This window comes from Xiphias gladius, chromosome 19 (assembly GCF_016859285.1).
Source record: "Xiphias gladius isolate SHS-SW01 ecotype Sanya breed wild chromosome 19, ASM1685928v1, whole genome shotgun sequence".
In the NCBI taxonomy this organism is placed as follows: Eukaryota; Metazoa; Chordata; class Actinopteri; order Istiophoriformes; family Xiphiidae; genus Xiphias; species Xiphias gladius.
Window position 1 is genome coordinate 2,353,838 of NC_053418.1, and position 23,966 is coordinate 2,377,803.

The 23,966-nt window shown below is 41.9% G+C and overlaps 1 protein-coding gene across 1 annotated transcript in view; it reads left to right on the plus strand.

Annotated features, from left to right (window-relative positions):
* Positions 1-23,966, plus strand: part of fras1 (Fraser extracellular matrix complex subunit 1) — a 235,343-nt gene that overhangs the window by 52,257 nt on the left and 159,120 nt on the right. Inside the window, exon 3 of the mRNA XM_040154916.1 lies at positions 21,610-21,717. Within this exon, the coding sequence (XP_040010850.1) occupies positions 21,610-21,717 (108 nt within the window). The remainder of the gene's footprint in view (positions 1-21,609; positions 21,718-23,966) is intronic.

Genomic DNA, 23,966 nt, shown 5'->3' on the forward strand with positions numbered 1-23,966 from the left:
ATACGTTTTCATCTATCTGCCCAGACGACTCAACGCCATCTGACTTTATTCCGCCCTGATATTCAGTTACAAAGGGAAAGTTAAAATAGCCGCCGCGTTTTTCCTCGTGGCGCCCGGCTGCAGCTGTTTTCTCCACCGGTGCCTGGAAAGTCTTCGCCACCAAAATAATCCGGGTCGGAGGCGGAGGGGACAGTGCGTGGAGCCGTCACAGAGCTTTGCTAAATGTGGACGGGGCTGTCATAGATTCACACGAGCACCTGCTCAGGCCAGCAGCGGCCACTGCAGTGGGACGAGTTCAGCTAACTGAATTAGCACCGTCCGGTTACACGCGAACATGAAATACAGATTTAAGGCCAAGCACCGAACTGCCATTTTGAAGGGTTTTCTGTTTTAAGAGTGAGTGTATTGGTCCGGGAGAGACTGAGAGAAAAAGTGCAGGATGAAATAATAAAACTGCATGAAAGAGAGAGAAAAGTCATTTCAGGACAGTAGAGCAACTTCCCGTCCCTGCCTGTCACCAAAAAAAATCTAATTTCTTGAAGAATGACTTCATGTCACCCTATCCCACACACCCCTTCTCCCATGTCTTCCTCCTCCGCTGGCTCTAATACGATCTAATTTGTTCCTGTCTTGAGGTAAAAATATCCCCCACACCTTTTTTCTCCTCGGCTCTTTATCCCCTCAGCCGGCACTTTTGCTTCTGGTTTTTCTCGAGGGTCACCGGAGCATTGCCTGTCACCTATTGTCAGGACGTCTGACTTACTTTTGCCTCGTAAAGTTGTTACGACGACAATGTCAGCAAACAGTTGCCGAGTACCACTGCAGACCGACTCTGCAGCTGCATACGGCTCTCTGTGATTCTGTGACTACTAGGGACACTTTTCGCTACGCAGAGAGTCATGAGTTCCATTGTCATGTAAATAATATTTAAGTGGAGCTTGACGGTCAAACAATTTGCCCTTGTTTTGAAGGGGATCTTAGAACCCGTGCTGGCCGCTCATTCGTGTGCATGGCTCGTAACAAATTTCAGGAAAGACTCACTCCCCAGACTCGTCAGAGGGCAAACATTGTGTCCTGGTTGTAGACCAGACAAGCATTGTGAAAACCCAAAACTCGTTTCCTGATTTTCTTTTTTTTTCTTTTATTATTCAAGTAGGCATCTTTAAGTTGTATTTCTTTTTTAAAGGACAAATGTGCTGTGCTTAAGTGCAGCAAAATGAGAGTAAATTGATGCGCAAAACTTTGTGTCTCTGACTGAGACTTCATACAGTTTGAGGGACATTTAAGGGGAACATTCTTGATGTTTTTACACTATATTGCTGTGCTATTACATCAAATGGAAATTTTGAAATGATTTGTGCGTCATTTTGGTTTATAAATGTTTTTGCGCGTACGCTCAATTCAGCCTGACATTTTGAGTTTACGGAAAACTTTGGGAGCTCTACACGGGCATTCACAATACATTTGTCAGAGGCCGTCTGCCGTGCATTTTATTATAGGATGGTCTTATTGCTCAGTCTTACTGAAACCGTATCTCAAGAGCGGGAAGTTGTGTGGATTGCACAGCATTATTTGAAATTCAGGCTGTGGTGGAGCCTACTCGGATTCTCGGCATGGAATCAAAATGCGGTGCACAGCGTGACGTTTCATTGTTAATTCAAGCTTTCCCTGACGGTCAAATGTGTCCCTCGTATGTTGGAGTTACATGGAGTGAATAAAATGCCACTGCCGCTAAGAATATACAGAATTCATTAACACGTACAGGTTGAGTTAAAGATTCATGGAGAGACCGGCTTGTGTAGCCCCTCTGTTCTCTGATTTTGGATTCTCTTTATTGCTCAGGAATTGCATGTTTAGGTATTGCGCCGACTTTCTTTTTCACCTGACTGAAGTTGAAATAACAAGGATTCCCACTGAGCAGTGCCACTGGCAAAAGGCCATTAGTTTTCCATGGCATTCTTGATAAGATGTTCGTTTGTGGAATATGGGAAGCCGAAAATGTAGTTCATCAAGTCAAAGATAATAAGGGACACGATAAACCTTCTATAACAAAGTCTGACATGTTTTTTTAATATTCACAAGAGAGCAAATCCTCTTCCTACCTGAAAAGGCCTTAAACGTTTTATATTGCAAATGAAGGGGTTTAAGGGATAGAACAAGCGAAATCGATTCTTATAACCCCAGAGTAAAGACCTAAATATTGTTTTGTTCCTCAGTCCGCTCTTGCATTAATTCATTAGAATGTCATTTGGGCTTTGTTCAAGCAGCCTCTCCTCTAATCTTTAGAATGAAGGAAAACTTGAGGTATTGACTTCGAACCGTTACAGGAGCCTGAGTTTTCCCGTCGGTTTGTATTGTGTGCGTATAAATAATTAAAAGACTGAGGCCTTTTTGAAGTTTTACTGGGATGGTTGTCTGCTGGTGATGAAGTATTTGTGCCTATATGGCAACATTGTGTCGATAAACTAAGGCTTTTACTAACATAGAGACATTAAGAACCTCTGGTATGACTCTGGTGATGGTCCATATTTTTCTTATCGTCAGTAAATCCCCCGAAAAGACCAAAAAAATTACAGTTTTGTTACGAGTAATGACTGGGATGACAGGAAAAATACAAAATATGAGAATAGACTGAAAGCTGTGAATTCAGGAGGTTGGGGTTCCTCGCCATGGAACGCGTCTGTTGTCTGATTTGTGGAAGTAGCTCCATCAGCCCTGAACTCTTCTTAAAGAGGTTCTGCTGGTTCTCTCGGGGTCCCGTGCCTTCTCAACAAGTATCTTAAAGTAATGTCGGGTCATCTTCTCTCTGCCGAGTTGCCCTCCGGTCCAGGCGCTCTGCTCATTTGACAGGCGATGAATGCAAATTGCTCTCTCAGGGGTATTGATTGGAGGCGTTGACCTTTACAGTTTAAGGTGATTGGACTGATGCAGACACTCGATTTCTTCCGCCAGCTTTCCGGGGGCTGATACGCCGGAAAACCACATGTCAGTCAATTCTAACTCTGCTGACACTCCCAGAGGTAAATTCACATGTACGTGTATTCAGGTCATCTGCAGGTCAATGAAATGTCTGGAGAAGTTAAAGGAACATTTTCTGCAGTAGAGGCTGTGTAAAGGATTTAACTCAATTCTCGTTCCAAATATTGTTGGCCATACTAGCAGCATGGATCGAGGATCAGTAGGTTCAGACTAAAATATATCTCAATAACTCTGCTTCTTGTTTTACCCCATGTGATGAGCTTCCACAGACATTTTTTTTAAATGTCGTTTGGTGGGTTTGCTGGTTTGTCCAAAGTTTTGGTCCAGAGCAAGATTAATAAATGCACAGACGCAATCAAACGCAGACTACGTCTGTAGTCCATGCTTTTTTCACAGATTTCCCTTCAAAGTCCAGGATTCAACTGATCTCCATCACTCCCTTTGGGATCATAGTTCCGGACTAATTGACCGCAGTCAAACTCCACCTCGTCCTGATTCTCTCCCTCTCCTCCCAAATCCGCAGGGGCGCGACGGCCTGTAACGGGGAAGTTTCTAATGTAAAAAGATCTATAGGTTTAGGTCGTCAGTTTGGCTTATTTACACATGCAAATGATGCCAAGTGAGAGAAGACATACAGCTTGTTCAGCTGATTCAAAAAAGCCACAGGGGTCTTATGGAAAAAAGAAAAGAAGAAGCAATCCATCCAAGAGAAAATGAGAAAAATAAAAACTGCAAACAAACACAGGAGACTTTTGCAGAGAAACCAATTCGTATCCATATCGATGCAGGAAAAGCTGGAGGCGACTGTGGACAAGAGAAGGATGAAGAGGTGAATCTTTTCCGACATCCTCTTGTGATATTGAGATGGTCAATTAAAGGTGGGGATTTTGTATATTTACGGAGCTCTGTTTTAAGTGCATAATCTAAAAAGAAAACAATCTTAGAGAAACATCTGGGTTTCCAAGGTGTCCTCCCCGAAGAAAGATCTAGATAGTGCAACTAAAACATTTTACATTTGGGAACCTGATGAAACGTTTTTGGTATTTTTGTTTTGAGAGAGAGCATCAGATGAAGCTCCAGCTTTTGCTTTTTTTTTTTGCAGATGAAATGAGACAAGATAAGATGAGGAAGGTGATATCAGATCAGACGAGCTTGATTGACCCCTGAGGGGGACACTGGGTCATTATACAGCAGCAAGGAACAGAGGTGTAGCTTGGAGAGCATAGTCAATAAAGTAAAAAAAGATGGAAATGAACCTTAAAGATGACAGAGTCTTTCTACTCTAGCGTGTCTCCAGGATGTCTTGAGGAAGATTATTGGGTCACATGTCAGGTGTCGTTTAGTAGCTGTTGTCATGCTGTTGTGGTAACGTACATTAGATCCGTGCACATGGTAAACAGGAAGAACAAAGCTGTTATTGTTTGAATTTATTTTGACTGTTTGAATTTATTTTTAGAATTACTGGATAAGTAAAAATAGAAAAGAAAAACTATATCAAGCTTTCGTTCTCATCATCACCCACATTTAGAGCATTTTAGAAACAGTCATTAACCACTGTTAGACGCGTGTATTGACATGTTTCACGCATCCAATTTTTGAAACATCTTTAAATTTTAAGGCTCTGACACGTAAAACTGAACCATTTCATGCTCTGACATTTTTACACTCATTTGGTTCAGTTTGGCTCAGGAGCACTACTGGAATAGTACTTTGAACTTTCCAGTTTCATGTATTTTGCCTGCGTTTATTTAATGGATCAATTAGATAAATAGGGCAAATCAACTGGCTTTCGATGGATGGATGTTCTCACCTGTTGCTGCCTTAAGGATTTTTTTTGGGGGCTTGTGAGGAAAAATCCAACCTAAAATAAAAGTCAACTCATTTGTAGAGTCAGATCCCGGGGCTGCTCCGCAGGCACTGAGTAATGAGAGATCTCCTGGAACTCTGGGACGTGGAAACATTTTCTGCGTCATTTTCTCACATTCAAATCAAAGTTAAACAAAAAAGGCCTAAGCCCATAGATTCATTCATTCAGCGTATCGCCGAAGCAATCAGTAGATCAATCAATCTGTCAATCAACAACGGATTGATGACAAAACAGTCTCAGCTAAAAGGTCCACTTACTTGCTTCTCCTCAACCTCTTCAACCGTTCAGTCATCCTTTGTCGGGGTCGACGTTTGGGCAACATGGATGAGAAGTCGGAGAGGTGCCCAAAATCATGAGGCGTGGTGAACATCTCCGCTTCCATGAAAACTGAGCTGACCCAGTCTGATGACGAAGACTTGGTGAAACGTTTCAAAGCTCCAAAGCAAGGACCTTCAGTTGAAATTGTGTTGTCCACTGCTGTTTCCAAGGTCAGAATGAATCGTTAAGCTCACCAAAAAAATTACGTGCAAAGAGTTGAATAATCGAATAATTGTTTTAAATAATTTATAGGAAAAAAAACAGGCAAATGCAGTTTCCAGCTTCTGCAATGTGAAATTTGTCAGCGTTCCTTTTCCTCGTGTTATTATAAACTCGATCTGTCTGGGAGCAAGGAAACTTAATCGTATTTTAATAATAAAAATAAACGGTAGTTGTACTCCTTATTCAGTGTCAATGGACAAACTCCAAAAGGTTTTCACCTATGTTCGTTGTATTAATGACATTGTGGGGACACAAATTTGTTTGCACAGTTACATTATGGGGACTCAACTCCCATTTGGTGACGTAGAGTAAGTCCCCACAAAGTAAAGCATTAACCCTTAAGATTTAAGACTTGGTTTAAGGGTTAAAGTTAGCGTTAGAGTTGTGGTCAGGCAATATAACCATTAGTTATGGTTTTGCTTAGGGTGAACCTCTGGGGACTGAATCAACGCAAAGTCCTCGTAGGTGACAAAAATGAGTGTGTCTGTATTAGGGTCTGGATTTACCTGCCAGCGAAATACTGGAAATGTAAAATCAGGATAAAAGACTTAGATTATCAGTCACTTCAGCGGGCTAAGCTGTATCACACACACACACACACACACACACACACACACACACACACACACACACACACACACACACACACACACACACACACACACACACACACACACACACACACACACACACACACACACACACACACACACACACACACACACACACACACACACACACACACACACTGAATAGTGCCAGCCAGTACTCCTGTTAACACAAGTACACGGCTTGATGCTTGTAACATAACGTCTTGCTGTGTAGAAACTGCAGAAGTATTTTGCTTGCTGTTGCCAGGGGTGTTTGGAGAGCCTGTGTGTGTGTGTGTGTGTGTTTTTGTGTGAGCAAGCTAAACAGGGGGTTTGTATAGGAGTATGCAATGTGCCCCAACTCTCACAAAAAAAAAAAAAAGAAAGTAGACAGAACCTCCCCAAAAGGAAGATCCTGCCAGGGTCTGTGCTGCTGCACAAAACCCAATTATAAAGCAGGGAGAAGGGAGATTGGATTATACACAAACACCCACTCACACACAACACACATACACACATCAATACACGCACACTTTGGCCCATTTAGCTCCTTTAACAGTAGCCATGTTCCACTTATCCTAATCAAGCCACTAATAGCAGACAGAAAGGACCAACACCAGGGTGTGTACGTGTGTGTGTGTGTGTGTGTGTGTGTGTTTTTGGTAAAATTGACTCCTGCAAATGCTTAAGCCCTCACAGTCAGCAGTCACACACACATCCTCAGTGCAGGTTGTTTTGTTTTGTATTTGGTTTGAAAAGGGAAATGTATGGTGATGTGGTAATGCTGAGCATATGTAGTTAATCCTCTTAGTGGTTTCCAGTGAAGACTCTTGCTCTCTCTCTCTCTCTCTCTCTCTCTCTCTCCCTATGTGTCTGTATGCTGTCTCCCTCTCTCCCGGCACTGACTGTAAAAACGCCAGCCCCCTATCATGTCGGTTTCTTCCAGCTAGTCTTTAGGAGGGGAAATGGATCTATATAAAACAATGTCGTCCACATTAGAAGATGCCCTCACCAAATGCGTGTTATGGGTGCACAGCTACTGCATGCAGTGAGCTGAACACACTTCCAGTCAATGCTGGGGACAGTAGCTGGCTTTCGAAGTCTTTGGGGGAAGCAGTTGTGAAACTGCAGCTGAATTTCAGTGTCGGATTTCACCAAAGTGGAATTGTCTTTATCCAGTTTTCAATGATCAGTCCAGTGGTCCAACAAGAGCATTTTGAAAGTGTATAAAAGATGCTCTGTTTGGTTTGTAGATCTGATAAAATGTGTGATTTAACAAAGCCAGTCACTTACAGTAGCAGCCGCGGCTGCCGCCCGGCAACGTCGGTGCGCCACGCCGCCGCCGGCTACCTCCGATCCTACCGGCGTATACAACCCCAAGCTGCTGCTGTCCACCGCCCACCACGCCGCTAAGAAGAGTGGGTTGAGGCTTAAAAGTCAGGAAAATGGTCAGCGATATGACACGTATGATATAGCAAGTTTAGACAACCAGTAGCATAAACATTGTTGGATAATCTAACTTTGAAGCTGATGTTCCTCCAATACTGTTGCTCTTCGTCATGTCTGTTCTCTGCTGCATATACAAATATAGTTGTACAGTATATCCGATTTTCCGATTGAATTTTCCGATAATTTACGATATATATCCCAGTATCCCATAGTACTTACACTATTAGAAGATTTTGTCCATATTACCCAACTCTAGTGTACATAACTACTGCAAGTAATGCAAATCCAGTGTCGTCACAAACAGCCTCGGGAATGATGACTAGGTTGAATCAACACTTTTTCGACATGGTCTGAAGAAAACCAGTTCATATGAGCTTTGCAAATATAGACCTTATACATGTACATACAGTACATATATATTATACAGTACAACATACTGTAGTGATACTTTAAATCAGAGCTCTCACAAGATCCGAACCGAATCCTAAGTTTGTCGGCGCATTCAGAAAGAAGACGCTACACCATAGTCATAGTCATTCACCTGGTAACAGAGACGCTGAATTTGTCTGAGATAGCGGGAAAGCCACGAGTGGCACGGTAACAAAATACGAAGCTGACATCGCATCGTGTTTGTCGACTTCGACGGTATAAAATTTACATCGTACAGATGTTTTTTGATATTGTGTCCAGGCAGACAGACAGACAGTCAGTGAGACAGACAGACAGACAGACAGAGGACTGGCACGGTTCTCAGGAAAGGGACATAAGAGCATGACTCGGGAGTCAGATGTAAAGGTAGAGTCTTTACTTAGAAAAGAAAGCAAGAATACAAAAACTCCAGCAGGCAAACAAAGTACAAATGGTTGGGCCTCTGCAAGGTCCAAAACACAATCAGGGTCAACACAGGCAGGCATAGAGGAGAGAGCTGGAACCCTAAGGCACGTGGCACAAAGACAATCTGGCCGAGAGCAAGTGGAAACGGACCAGAACACATACATGTGTGCACCAACAACTGCACTGAGTGAATGAAAGGATGAGGGAGCAGACTGAAACTCAAAACCGTGACAGGGAAAGCCGACAAGTGCAGATATAAAGGGACAAATCAAAGGAAGAGAACGAGAGAGTGCACTTCATGTTTGAGTGCAGCGTACTTTCATTCTGTGAGAGCGTGGCGACCCATGTGGAGTGCTGGCGAGCGCGCGTCTGTGCCCAAGGCTTCTGGGTAGTGTGTGTGATTGGGTCTAGTGTAGCTGGTGTGTTTGCCGTTTGCCCCTCTCAGCTTAGCTCTGCCCTAATTGCCTTCTCCTGGTCAGCACATGCTCACACATTCATGGTGATACACGGTGATAAACTAGATGATGGCCCTAACACACACACACACACACACACACAGCCAGCTGCTGCTCTTCTCACTCAGACAGCAGTACGCCTTGTTTCCTGTGTCAGGTTCCTTCTTGGCTGCTAAAGCTGTCGGAGAGATGCCCCTCTGGTAATCCATACATCCTCCTCCATGTGTGCGCGTGCGTGGTGCGTGTGTGTGTGTGTGTGTGTGTTGGCCGGCTGGTCTCTCTAGTCTTTTTACACCCATAAAGAGCGATGTTCAAACTTTCCACGCTTGCTTTACGAGCTTTAAAATTAGCTTCAATCAACTGCCGCTTCTCGAAGCGGCTCCGTCATATTTCTGAGAGCAAATGTAGGCACCTGCCATGGAAGTTTGTTTTTTTTATTGCACATTGCTAACTAAACGATCGCAGCCCTTTTACACCCTTAAAAGAAAGTTTTGCTGGGTTTACGACCTGCCAGGAGTTGCAAGGAGCAGGCTGGTGTCTACTTATCTGAAAGGGTGCTTAAACGATCAGTCTCATTCACTGTTTGTCTGTTTAGTTGGTCTGTTTTTATGGACAAATGCTTGTTTGGGTGAGCAAAGCGAGGAAGATGGCACGTGTGCATCCTCAGGTCATACTTGGATTCATTTTTTTGGCGGGGTGATGTCAGGGTGGATCTATCGGGCTCTCTGACATCATAAATTAGGGTGAGGCCATTGTAGACAACAGAGTGACAGCTTCGGCACAGCATGGATATTTTATTAATTTACTTATATCCTCTTATTTACATCTTCTTATTTATGTCTGTGTTTTTTTATTTTATCATTCCCCTGTTTTTGTATGATTGATTGTAATCATCAATCAAATATAATCCCATAATTGAATCTCTCTACAAAGCACTCTGGTGCTCTCAGCCTTGTTGTTTTTAAATGTGCTCTATAAATAAATTGTCTTGACTTGACTATTTGACCCGTTTTTGTTTTTTTTTTAAATTTACATCAGGAGGCATATGACAGTTTTATAGGGTTTCAGATTGTGGGATGATATCTTGAAAGGCGTACAGATACATTTATAGCTCTACATTATCTGGAGTGTGCTCTTTAAAATAATGCTAAGCACCAATTTCATGCAAAAAAAGAAAGAAAAAAAAAAGATTAAAAAAAGCCCCCTACCAGCCTGCAAAAATTCTCCAGCACACAGGAATCCAGCTCTCTGAGGTGACAGCAAGTGCCAACCGCACTAGCTTAATGTTTAAGCCGATGTGGGAGAAGGAGAAAACTTTGTTTAGATTCGTTTAGATTCATTATAGATTCCTTGCCGGCAAGGAGCTAATGTGAGCGGTGGACTTTTATACGGTATTTCTATTTGTCTGTTTGATCTTTTAGTGAGTTTACATGATGTTCTCTCCCCTACAACCAGAGGAAGAGGTCACACAGAGCTAACTGGACAAAGGGCCGGTTCAACTGTTAACAGTGTACAGCCTAAAGCTACTCATTTCGCTTCGTGCAGCCTGTGTTTAAAGTTAAACCTTGGCTGGGAATGTGCAACATGACTCTGGTCACCAACCATCATGCATGTAAACGTGTGCGAGTGCCAGCTAGTAATCCTGCCAGCAGGAAATCCTATGGCCTTTCCCCTTTTCCTCTGTCTGATGGGTCTGAAGTTACAGGAGCAGTTTGATGAAACATTATCCAGCTGGTATTTCTCAGAACAGAATTGCAGTTGTGTTGCAGCATGGCGCTCCAGCTCTTCTCACAGCTGCCCCAAATTAAAATTTGGTTACAGATTCATAAGCTCCCTGCAAGCAATCAGAGGCATCAAAATGGGTCAGAAATCACTCGTCGTTAATTTTTAACTCAAGTTGCATTTTTTTCTGCATTCCTCTGAGGTGGAAAGCAGTGATTTAGAAACTTGCTCAGCCTCTAATCCCTGGTTACACTGTAGCTGGGAGGTGGAGGGCTGCATCACCTAACATTACTTTTGCCACGCCTGAGTGGAGAATTACTGAAAACCGTAAAAAAAAACCATGCACATGGATGTCAGGGCTGAGTCAGACCTGCAGGAGAATCCCTGCGGTGCGAGCCGCTTTTAATGCATCCTTTCCCCCATGTTCAGGACTGTACAGTGGATAAAACAATGAAAGAGTGACTTCAAAGGCTTGCTCACAAAGCTATCTACATATATGAATTATTTACCTCTTGTTTTGTTAGCCTAAAAGCTGTTGTTCTTCTCAGGGCTGCACAATGTTCCCTGCTAAGATGTCCAGTGTTGGGGTCGAAACGTGTTAGCTGGGAGGGACAGCGATGGGTCCGAAGTATGGGAGCTGGTGGGGGACTGTGGGCTGGCAGGAGCAACAAAATGGGAACATATTAGGTTATTAGATTAGATTTGTCCAACAGATTCCGAATTATGCGACGTGGCCTCAACACAAGATCTTTTTGGATGAATGTAAATGAGTTTTGTCAGTGAGGAACCTATAAACTAGATAATGAATCAGCCAGCTCCTCCAAAAGGCATATAATGAAAGAAAACAAGCTTCTCAGATTGAATGCCAGCAGCATGCATTATGTATCACCACAGGCCTGTGAGATGAAATGTGTTATTTACTTTTCGTACACTCCGTTCACCTGCATCCCAGTCACTTTCCCTCATTTTTTTCTCATTTCGGGCTCCTCACACTAAATCCCCGTGAGATTTCTTTGACTCGCAGAAAATTGTTTCTTGTCATTTTATCTTGCCCATGTTGAAATTTCTAATCAAATTTTACCTAAAGTGCAGCACCAATTTTCAGAGCAGTGTTAAAGCTTTTGGATGGACTTTAGGTATGGATTTTCAATTAGAGCTAATGGGCGTGACAGAGGGGGTGAATTATTGAGCTAAATGCTTCTGTTTGTGTGCTGGTCATCGCAGCGCTGCAGAGGGAAAAAAACAAAAACCTTCCCATTAAATCACACCTGGCTGTGTAATAAAACCCCTTATATTTCTGACCTTATTTTATGATTTATGTAAAATTGCATCCCTTTGTAGCTTGTTTCTTTGCATGTTTTTGCTGCTCAGTGTCTTGAAAGTTCAAAAATATTAACTGGTGAGCTGTGAGTGTGCATTTCTATTCTTGACCCTCCTAAATGGGTCAGGGACTGTTATTGCAGTCTGGAATAATCCAAGCAGAACAGCCCAACGTTATTTTAGTTTGGCTCCTTCTGTGGCATCATATAAAAATGGTTTGATGTGACTCAAATCTTTGCCATCAAGCAGTTGTTTCTAAGCTAAATTGCAGCCAAATTAATAATCTTTTCAAGCATATCACTGACACACTCCTTAAATATATTTATGAAGCAGCTCAGTCTCACAAAACAAGCTTTTCTTTTTCTTTCGTGACCGTGTGGCTTCAGTGCTGATCTCTCTCTCTCTTCTTGGAGGACTCTTTGGGCCATCTGTTTGACGATCCAGAACCCATTACATGCTCGATGCTGATATTTGGCTGCTGGAGCAATGGCAGCAATGGCAAGGCGATTGTAGACAGCTGGATTTATGGGCTCTGGGAGACCAACGATCAGCCAGTCATTTGTCATGTCTTACTAGCAGGACCTCTAATTGGACTGGAGGCATGGTGGGAAAGATGAATCATTGAGCTAAGTCACAACTTTTAAACTGTGCCTTTCCCCCAGATGAATACGTGTGGCTATTAGCATAACAATGCTAACCCTGTGGCAGAGCACACAGTCTCCTGCTTCACATACAGATTCCTCAGCTGCTAAATAGCTTGTATTGGTCGTCAGATGATGGATAACACACAAGACAGCTATGGAAGTTGAGGAGTTACCTCTGTACTCTTTGTGACTGCTTTGAATATTTGCCAATGCTTTGATCAAATCAGTCTTTTTGACGGAGGCTGTGATAGTTTTAGGTGACCTTCAGTTGGGCAGCAGCATAAGTTTGCTTGCTTTCACAGCTTGCCTCGCAAGAAATTAGCGTATAATCGCTTGGCCAGCATTGAGGGAAGTTGTTGGGTAAAGCAATTAAACGGCAGCCAATGACTGCATTTGAATCCATTTCAGCAGGGACTTGTTCGGTAAGATGGGAGCAGCACAGCTGTTGCCCTCTAAAGACGGAAATGTTAATACTCCTGCTTGTACCAAGGATTCAAAGAGGCAGCTTGAGAAAAGGCAGTGATACTGAGAAAGAGTGGACGGGCTATTTGAAGTTACAACCTTTTACTGCTTTGTCAACCAGCCCTGTAAATGCCATTGTGAGTGAGTGAGTGAGTGAGTACTGAGGTTACACCATTGGTCGGTCAGCAGAGTATTGGCTGTTGTCATTTCAAAATAAACTCGGGCAAACAGTTTCTGTTGTGTCATCGGGGGTTCTTTCACAGGCAGTGTTGCCAACTTAGAGCCTTTGTCGCTAGATTTACCAACTTTTCAGACCCCTTCAGGGAGATTTCTACACAAAACCACCTAGCGACAAATCTAGTGACTTCTTGGACCAACCGTAGCTACTTTCTGCGCTAGTATTGCCCCCCGAGTGTGAGGTTGGGCTTTCCCTCTGCAGGCACACCCTACGCATCTCATTCAATTGTTGAACCTGAACAAGTGAAAATTTGCAACGTTAAAAAGAAGTCTTTTGTCAGACGCCCACGCCATACATTCAGCCTGCCGTAGATTAATCAGACTACATTTTAGTTGCGACTACTGAATGTGTTTTAGAGCAATTTCAGCTCAAGGTTCACTTCCTAGCTTTTTTTCCAGAGTTATCAGTCATGGCACAAAACTTCATCAGAGGATGGAGTTTCCTTGGTTGCCATGCAGATGGATCTGTTGACATGAGAGCTCATCCACAGCCCTTCTAGGACTTCTCATCAGTGTTGGCTTAAAAGTTAAGCCTGGAAGTTAATTTTTGACCTTTGAAATCGAAGTATGACAAAAGAGTGAATGAATCAATCAAAAGTGATTGTTACTAAGTGGCTACTGAGTTGGGATTGTTTCATCGAACCACTGCCGTCGATATCAAAAACGAACTTTCAGGCTTACCTTAACATGACCGTGTATATGTGACCAAATGACCACAACTGTCCATCTGGGGCTCTCTCAGGCATAAAACAAGCACCTCTTAACCCAATTCCAGCAGATCTGTCAGGCTGCACACGTGTTTACGTCACATTTTTTAATATTATTATAAAGTTAGTGTTTGTGTTTTCATGAATTACTTCCCCCTAGTGATTGGTATTATGTAAAATCCCAGTTTTAATAGTTACAAGTATGTTTTAAATATAATCTGTGTGACAGATCTTTTGTTCTCAGATATGTAAGGTCATGTTGAACAAAATATTGTTAATTTTTTGCTGTCAAAGTAAATGTGTCAACTTATAATGATTTGGGGACAAATCACCCAGTTCCTCTAATACCCTATTACATTATTGAAACCTGACCCAGTTATACGTTGTTGTTAAAGAAGTAGACACAGCTGTGTAGTGTGATCAGGTTGATCGGCTGTAGATGTAAAGCTGTGTTGACAGGATCCTGTTTCCCAGGAGGAGAAGCTCAATTGTTTTTTGCAGCCGTCTGAAGCGTCCCAGTCTGCAGCAAAGCTTTTTGGTCTTGGTAAGACATCACATCCCCAGATTGAATTTGCCTCAGTAATAGCTTTGCTTTCTATCAGCTCCTGGCCCAATTTTAGCCCAATTACGTTTTGCTAGCCTGGCAGGCTGCTTTTTTTCACACTCCCACGTCTTGAAAGGGAGAGTCCAACTAGTGTAATTGACACCTCCACAAAACTGAACCCTGTTAATGTTTGACTCTGCTTTTTGTTCTCTATCGGTTTATAGTTAAATCTGCCGCTTAAACCCAGTCTAGGGGACATTGAGTCCTCCCCTCCCCTCTTTATTTATTCAGGGAGAATTGACTAGAGGATGCAAATTGTTTTTCAGTTTCATCCCGCCTGATTTTCATTCAGGGACACACACTCCCCACTGGGAGCTTCCCAGTGTGACCACAGTCTTCTGATGTTGGCTGCTGAACAGAGTAATGGAGGTTAAAGCTGCACTTAAAGCTGCAACTTCCCACTTAACTGATAATAACACAGAGTCCCCTGTGCTTCCTCTGCTTGATGTTAAGGAGTAAGCATAAAGTATGATAAGAGGGTGGTCATAAACAATATACCAGAAAAATTAATCAAATATTTTAACACGGCTTAAGTGTTTTTGTTTGGACTTTAATCTAATGAGTTCATAAAGGCAATTTAATTTTAGTACTATTGTTTGCTTTCAAATGGAGTCTGTATTTCCAGCAAATGACATCAAGTAAATGACAGACCATAGGAGCCCAGCATTCAAGTAGATAAACTTGGGAGAACGCTGTTGCTGGGGAAAGGAAAAACAAAAATTGAAAAAAATAAATAAAATAACAGCAGGGTACACAAAAACTGGGAGCTGGTGTATTGCTGAATTAATTAGCTGATTAATTTTTTTTGTTGATTGATCTTTTAAGTAATTTATAAATAAAAGATGCCAAATATATGCATATACTCCAGCTTCTTAAATGTGAGGGTAAACTGCTTTCCACTGATTTTAACTGTTGTATTTTGGACTGTTAGCCGGACAATTTGAAGACATCACCTTGGAATTTGGCAAATTTAGATGGCAAATATTTTTTTGACACTCTGTAGAGTGAATTAATTTATTGATGATGAAAATAATCATTAGTTGTACTCTCATGTCATTCATATGGACTTTTCTTGTAAACATGAAACATGACTCCATTTGAAGGCACCCTGTTTGAAGTGAGCATCTGCTCTGTTGGGATAGCTGTGTAGTGTCCCAATGTTTTGTGTGCATTTCGGCAATCCCATACATTCAAGTATTTACATATCGTTTAATATGATTAATTAGATTCATTTCCTTAGATTTGGCTCAGCTTAGAAAGACGCTGTCTTTATTCACTTTAACATCCACATCACTCAATTTGTCTGGGATTCCAACCGACAACCTACCAGCCAAAGGCCCACAGTGCAAAACTCAGACTTAGCTCTGTCCTATATAACGGTCTCTACTAGGATGTACTCTGTGTGAAAGTTATAGATCTATTTTTTTCTTTATGAAATTGGAGACATGCAGCTGTGTTGGCTGAGCTGGTTCAGTCCTAAATCACATCTGAGGCAGAACTTTCTCCAGGGGAGAATGAAATAAGCTCTCAACTCTTTGGACATTTAATCAACAAATCCTAGGTATGGGTCCCTGTAGGGGACGATCTCAGTGGGAGGAGGGGAGGAATGGCCGCTACCACTCACGCTGCTGTCTGCCGTATAGCCCCCCTGGTTCTGACTTGTCAGAGCAGAAGGGGGAGAGGTCAGGTAATAGCAGTTCTAGGTTCCATGGGAATTCTCTGCTCCCTTGCCCCAGCCACTTTAAGAGGTCCGTTGTTACAGCGAAATCAGGGTCAATCCCATTCTGTTTGTGGTCCATTCAAGAGGTAAACAGGATGAGGATTTGGAATTGAGTGCAACCTCCTTGACCCCCCTGAGACCTGGGCTGAAATGGACTCGCCGATTAAGCTGCGGCACTCAGTCCAGTCAAACCTGAAACCACTTACAGAGTTTGCGGCAGGGCTAATTTTACACAGCTCTATTATGAAAGATCGACTGACATGAATGGCAGCCACAGAGCCTTAACAGGAAACTTATTTCTGAGGGCATACCCGCATGTACACAGACTTATTATTAACCTCTATGACCTCTTTACCCAATTTAAGTCAAAGCAATCCATATCTTTCACGTGATGTTCTTGTTTTACAAACATAAAATATACATTTACAAGTTATTAACGTCATCTGAAACTCCCATCACCTAAACACAAACACACTCAAATGCTGTATTCAGTGCGACACACACACATAAATGTGTACACATATTAAAAGGTTGAATGTAAAAGGGGCAGTTACATTCGGGGCAACATTGAATTCTATTTCTTCTTTTATTTATTCTCTTAAAGATGTCTCTCTGATCACTAGAGAAATACAGTATAAATGTTTCCAATATGGCAGTTTAAACATAAGGTAAAAGAGACTTAAAGGGGCAAAATTTAAGTATTTTAGTTTAAAACATTCAAAAATTAACTGCGATTATCAACAGAATTGCGTTGCAGAGATATGTACTGAAGCTAAAATGCTAACCAGCTAGCCTCTGCCCCTCTCGTCTGATAATTCCACTTTATATCGCAGGAGGCAATAGTGAGTCACCGTTGCTTCAAGTCTGCCCTCTGTCCAACATGGGACGACGAAGAAGTAGTAACTGCAAGTGGGTTGCGTTGCATCCGTTTCTCCAGTCTTTCCTCAAGGTCAGCCACTGATGCTGCTGCTACATCTTCGCTGCGCCTGACTGGGCAGACCCGGTGTGAAATCGTCGTTGTCAGGCTAACAGTAACCGAAGAAAACAACGCACCAGTTTCATAATCAGAGTGCAAGGTAAACCTGTGTGGAAAACACCATTCCCCGATCCATGCAAGTTTGGCAGCCAAACACTCACAGGGCCGGACAGAAGATCCTCTGTGGCCCACCGGGACAAATCCCTGTGGGCCCGATGGCCAGTCCGACTATGGCACAGGGGAAGGGGAGGGCGAGGGAGAGAGCAAAGAGGGCATTTCCCTGTTTCTTGCAATATGGGTGGACACCACGGCTTCCTGGTAATATTTTGCCCCCTATTTGTCTTCGGAGTATGAATTTAACAGTTGGCCAGATCTTAAACATTGCCCCTTTAAGAGACTCAAGTGGGGCATCAGTGCATTTCAGACACCTGTCTGCTGTTGAGTCAAATTCAAAGTCAAATTCCAAAAACTCTAATTTAACTCTTATTCTAATGTAAAATCAGTTTTCTGAATCTGTGAAAAATAGGAATGCCTCTGTCTCTGTTATTAAAAAGATTTGAGTGCTGGGGTTATTTGTTTTTTTTCTCTTTTCTATTGAAAATTTCATAAAACACCGTGACACCAATTTAACTCCTAACCCTTGTAATTATACAGTAGTTGTATTTTCTCTTGTAATTTTAATGGCTTTTTCAGTTGCTTGTAGTTTTTTTTTTCGTTTTTAACTTTCTTGAATCAATCTTCTGGCTTTCACTTCCATGGATAAAAATTTTATATCAGCCACTTTCATAAAAGAAAGAATTTCTGCGTAGCCTGGAGTTCTATTGTTCTGGGCCAATCAGAAGATTCAACTTTTGCTTTGAACATCTTTCCCCTCGTAGGGAAATCTGTTAGAAAGCTATCAGAAAAAATAAAAGATTGTCGCCACTTTGGAGAGCATCACTGAGATTGGTTGGTCTGGTGGATCCATGCGGGAATGTTTCCGTCACACTGGACCTCGCGCAGGGAACTTGGGGAAGGTATTTAAAGTTCAGAAAAGGCCATTGGGAAGGTATCTGCAAACGGAGGAGAGATTGGTATACTCAGCGTAACAAACTGATCTCCCTCTGTCCTGTGAATTGCTCTTTGTAGTCAGAACTCATTAAATTAGCCGGATTGCTTTTTCCTGTATTAGAACGTCTTGTTTCCAGCTTTCAATAACTGCAAAGACAGAAAAGCAGAGTGAAGAACTGAATGGACGGATGTGTTGGGTGTCCCTGCTTGGTTACAGCACATTCATCTCCATTACCGTGAGTGAGACAGCAGTCTCCATGGTCCCCTTTACCCGTGCAGGACGACCCTCTGGGCTTTCGCTTTACTCAAAACATTTTCAACTCAAGCTGAAAGGAATCTGAATCTTTAACCCCCGTTTGCTTCTCTCCTTTGAACTTTCAATTTTGTTTGATGTTGCACCTAAATTGTGACACACTGCTGACTTTTTTTCCCCCATTAACCATTGTTTGGATTTGACCAAAGGCCATTTTGTTACCATATTCTGCAGTGGTCTCCAAGTAAGATAACATAATTTAATCGTTGTTTATGAACATCTATACTGATTGGTTGGAAATATTGCTGGCCCGCCCCTTCTGTTTACATATATATCTGAAAACTGTCTCCGGCAGTCCCTAAACCTGATTTAGACCTCAAATTAGAAAAGTTACTTACTTATCATTATTGTTTCTTATTTTGACATCATTTTAAGGCGCAATCCAACTCAAAACTTTTGTTTTCCCTAATACCCCCTCTTTAAGGCTTCGTCAAGGAACCCACCTGGATTCTTTTGTGATTGCAGTTGGGATAATTGTTGAAGGCTCCTGAAAACCTTCTAAATTTTTTTCTCTTACATGCTCTGATATGTATAAACCCATATTGAAAAATTGAAAATGATCCAGCGAGAAATTTGCCAAATGCCAAACTATTCATTTAAGAACATTTAAGGGGGCAGTCAAGAGTTAGAGGTTAATTTGCACCCATTGTATCCTCTGTCTGTACATCATCTGGTTTTTTTTGTTTTTTTGTTTTGTTCCTCAGACTGTGTGGGCCTGTGTTAAATAGTGTCTGCCACAGGGAACGAAAGCCTTCCTGGGAAAACGTCAGCATTCAGTTCACACGCACATTCCTGTTACTTCCGAAGATCGCTCACTCCCTCCCTTCCCTGAGCTAGCACATTAATGTTGTGTGCAGAGACTGCCTATGACATGTTTGCCCCTACATAAACTTCATTACACATCTGGCCACAGCTGTGCAGAGATGCACACCCACAAACTCGACATATAATTAGCTCAAACCACACTATAGGGAACATATCAGCTCACATACTCTCTCCAGGAGGGCAATTACCTCAGCTGGCTGCTTTCCCTAATTAAATTTTCATTCTGTGATGTTCTCCTTTTTGTCTGTGTCTTTCAACATGACCCATAGCGACTCCCACATTCTACCGAATGCTTACTGCATGACTTTCTTATGTACTTTAATTCAATTACGAAGAGGAGTCGTTGTAACAATTATGTTTGGCTGTCATTTTTTCACAGAAACTCAATTTACTTGTTCAGCGATACTAGCAGAATTAAAGGATAATTGCAGTTTATAACAACTTGGGTGATATTTTCATAATTTTCCCATCAGTTGGAAACAATCCTCCAGGTTAGTCAAATTTATTTCGAAGAGAAACATACAACTTACAGTTGTATGCACACAGTTTTCCTGTATAATGAAGGATCACTGCCAACATTTCAGATGTGTTTACTGTCAGTTTGACGTCCAAAAATAGCAGCTTAGATAATCAGGATAAACTGTCGACCTGCTTAAAACCCGTCTGATCATATGACAGCTTGTTTTCTTGCCCGGGTGGAATTTGTTGTAGTGCCGTCGGCATGTTCCCCGATCTTACCAATGACTTTGGCGAGGAAAATGTTATCATTACTGACAGGAAAGATAGCCAAAACCACAAAAATAGGAACCAAGTTTTGATAAATCTGGAATATTCCTTTAAAGCAGTGAGCATTGGTAGACTTCTACAGTGGCCACTAACTGATTAAGCACTGATGCAGGTTGGATACATGGCTTGATTCTAGGGCCTCTGGACTCAAAGGGTGCCAACCTGTTACAAGTGTAACAGGGTGTAATGTGTTACGTGACCCTGCTCGGTGGATTTTCACTCCGTTCATTATTACAATTAGCCACGTGCGCTGCCAGAAATTCTTCGTGCCATGATCTAGGGCTGCGTTTAACATGTTATTGTCTCCTCACAATGTCAAATACCTCCATGTGCAAAACACTGGTTATAAAGAGCAAAATTATGACATTGTATGTCTATAAAACAACCCTATTAGACATCTGCTCTTAGCCAATGAATGCTCCGATACTACTTTAGTTAGCGTCTCAAATGCAGCAAAGCCTCCACAGGTGACAGTCACTGTCTGCCACGAAGTGTCCACTCCACAGCTGCTGGTGGATATTCCCGTCATGAGACGGTTATTAATCGTCCGGCTTAATCAGATTTATGGACTGTAAAATGATATATCTGAGCATATGCAGGCGCTGGAATATTGATTTGACTTTGCCTTTAAGCTAGCCATAAGACACTGTCAGCTAAGTGTTATGAGCTATTGACAAATAGCAGGCATGCTAGAGGGTGCAGCCAACTGGGAGAAGTGATCTCGAGCCTTTCTGCCTTTTTTGCCCTATCTCATCGTCTAGTTGGCCACGGGGCTCAAAGCTCATAATCAACACTGAAGCAGTTTCACTCCACCTGCAGCAGAAATCTTTCAGTGCTTTACGGCCTTAAGGATAGAGCATGATAAGAGTATGAAATGGTTTTCTTAAGTTGGTGCAGTAAAGAGCAGTAAAACCTTACCCGGCTATCATGGACCTCATAGAGCATAAAGCTGCCGAAATGGAGACTGTTCCCCTGAATGTGCTTCTAAACCATTGTTTCGTAAATTCATTTCTTTGTGTCCATTTGTAAATCTGCACTATGTGTTATTATCACATACTATACTGTGCTTATTGCTGTAGTCCTCACTTTTTTTTTACATTTGTCCTGCATCAAAATCGCATCAAAAATTGGGCAAGAAAAAAAAACTCACTTTGGAAAGTTAAGCAGCAGAAACAAAGGAAGATTCAACCGACCAGTAACCACATTTTAACTTTAATCTCCAGGCAAATGAGGAAAGAAAACTTTTTCAAGCTTTTCTGAAAAGCTCATGAGGTAAATAGTTAAAATGCTGCAGTCTCTCAGACAGCTAGGCAGTAAACTACAGACCTTTTAACCAGTCACATTAATATGCACAAAGAGGCCATGTGTTAAATGTTTCCTATCATTTACCCCAGCTGTCAACATAAAGATGACATGTGGGTGTGTTAGGAATATAATAGTGGAGATTCTACGAGATTGATTTTGTTTTGTTGCAGCGATGAATCAAGCCCTGCCCTCTGTAATGTTTCACGTCTGTTTTGTTTTGACAGAACAACACATCATGGAGACCGCAGTCGTGTCAGGAGTGTACCTGCTACAGCGACGTGGCCATCTGCAAGCCCACCCACTGCCCCAACCCACAGTGCGACTTCCAGAGGGTAAGACATTTTAAAGTGGTGGTGGTGGTGGTGGTGGTGGTGGTGGGGGGTGCATTTTGACTTCTGGATAGAAAACTATAGCAGATCATTTATATCCAGAGTAACAAAAAGGATAAGGCTCTTGTTATTCTAAAAAAAAAGAAGAAGAACTGTGGCTTTTTTGAGAACAATTAACAACTGGAAAAGGTTTCTGGAAAGCTAAAACAGAAAAAAAACAAAACAAAAAGCCAACAAAAAAAACAAAAAAATCAAAAAGAGGAAGCGCAATATGGCGAGATGCATTCATTTCAAATGAAAATTGAGTTTTCTTTTTTTTGTAACTGTGGCATTCATGATGTTAAAAGCTAAGCGATCTAGGTAATTAGCTTATCTACATAGTGTAACATTAGTTTAGCAGTAGTAGCTTTCACCTGTTAGCTAGCTTTTTTAAGCTTCACTTTCAGGTTTAGCTTTTAATGTAAGTTAGGCTAACTTAGTTATTGGTAACCTAGCTAACTTAGCGTGGGTTTTTTTTCAGTCAGAAGCATTTATGATATATTTTCTTCATTTAAATTGTTTTCATTTAAGATTTTTTTCGATTAGCCCTTTTTAGCAAACATAGCTCGTAGCATTAATGATGTTGAAACACAAGAAGGTTAGTTAATTTGCCAGAAAGCAATAGTCTCGTATGGCATCTTAAGCGTCACTTTTACCTAGCGGGTGTTTCCCTTACTTTGTCCACCCCCTTTATATGAATGAGGGTAGGCTAAATAACAAAAACACCTCCCTGCACAATGCAGTACGGTTCAACAGCGTGAAGTTATCGTGAAGTTGAATCAACACCTCTCTAAACAGTCTCTGTAAAAACTGAACATTATTTATGACCTTCAGGACCGTGGACTCAGACTGCAACAGAACCGTTAAGCCTGCCAGAAAATAAATTCATCTTTTAACTTTAGCGTTTTCCGTAATTATGTCTTTTTTTAAAGAATTTATTTACTTTACTAAAACAAAATTATATCACGGCAGCCATTTCACAATGCAGCAACACAAAAGAATATACAATAATATATAATTAGGAAACCAATTAGGTAGAACAGGTTCATTTTAAATTACATTATAGAAATACTAGTGGGTTAAAGTAATTATTAACATTTTATAAATGTGCAGCGCTTGTTAACTGTTGAGCCTAAGATGTTACGCAGCTGCCCGCCATTAGCCGGGGCTGAAGCCTCAGCAGACAGCAGCCCCCGTCTGTCCTGCGCTAATGCTTGTTGACCAGCAGGGTGCAAAGCGGGACGGGTGACGTCTCGTAAAACCAGCGCGGATTTGGGAGTATTTTGATCCAGGGAATGAAAGTAAGGTCGTATGCAGGCTGCGTCAGAATAAACTGGCATGTAACCACTCGGCCCGGAGCGACGAGTAACCACATTCAGCACAGGCATGTGGACGGTAACCTCGGAGGACAGAAGTCTTCTGGGGCAAACACATGCTAAAGGTAGCCACACTAGGCAAACCGATATGACAGACGCTGTGATCCTGCTCAATTCCCGATTAAATTGTGCTCAGTTTTGACTGTTTTCTGAGTGTTTTCTTACTTTTACACTAGTTGACTAGTCTAAACATACTGTTTAATCGACAGAGAGATTGGTGGTTGGGAACGTACCTAGATTTAATCATACAATCAGAATATTTCTTCCTCCAGCGCATCTCTGCTTTTAAGAAAACACTTTCAGACCTGAACCTTCAACCGACTGAAACTTTACTGGTAGTGAATGATTAAAAGTTTTTAGGTTCACCTGGTTAAGAATGCAGACCCGGTTTAATTTTCCGTATGTAGATGTTGTGAGGGACATTTTTCAGCTACATGACATATTGCTTTGTCAAAATTAACATGCTCTAAATAAGCCACTGGATAGCACCCGGAATCGTAACAGTAAGGGAATAAAACTTCACCTTGAAGTTCAGATGCTCTTTCAAGGGTCCGTTTAATCGCTTGTCTTCGTGAGTTGGCCTTACAACATGAATCAATGAGTTGATAGACTGCTCTGCAGTCAAGTTCGCCGATTGCACCGTTTAATTTGGCACAATGACAACAGTTCAGAGACTGTTAGTTCCAGCCTGTCTTTTTTTTTTTCTTGGCTCATTTGAATTCTCAGAGACCCATTTTCATAGCTCTTTTTCACTCCATCTATCTGCCTGTCCCTCCCCGTGCTTCTCCTCAGATGTGATTTAAATGTGAGGCCTGCGGTGACGGCATCAAATCCAAT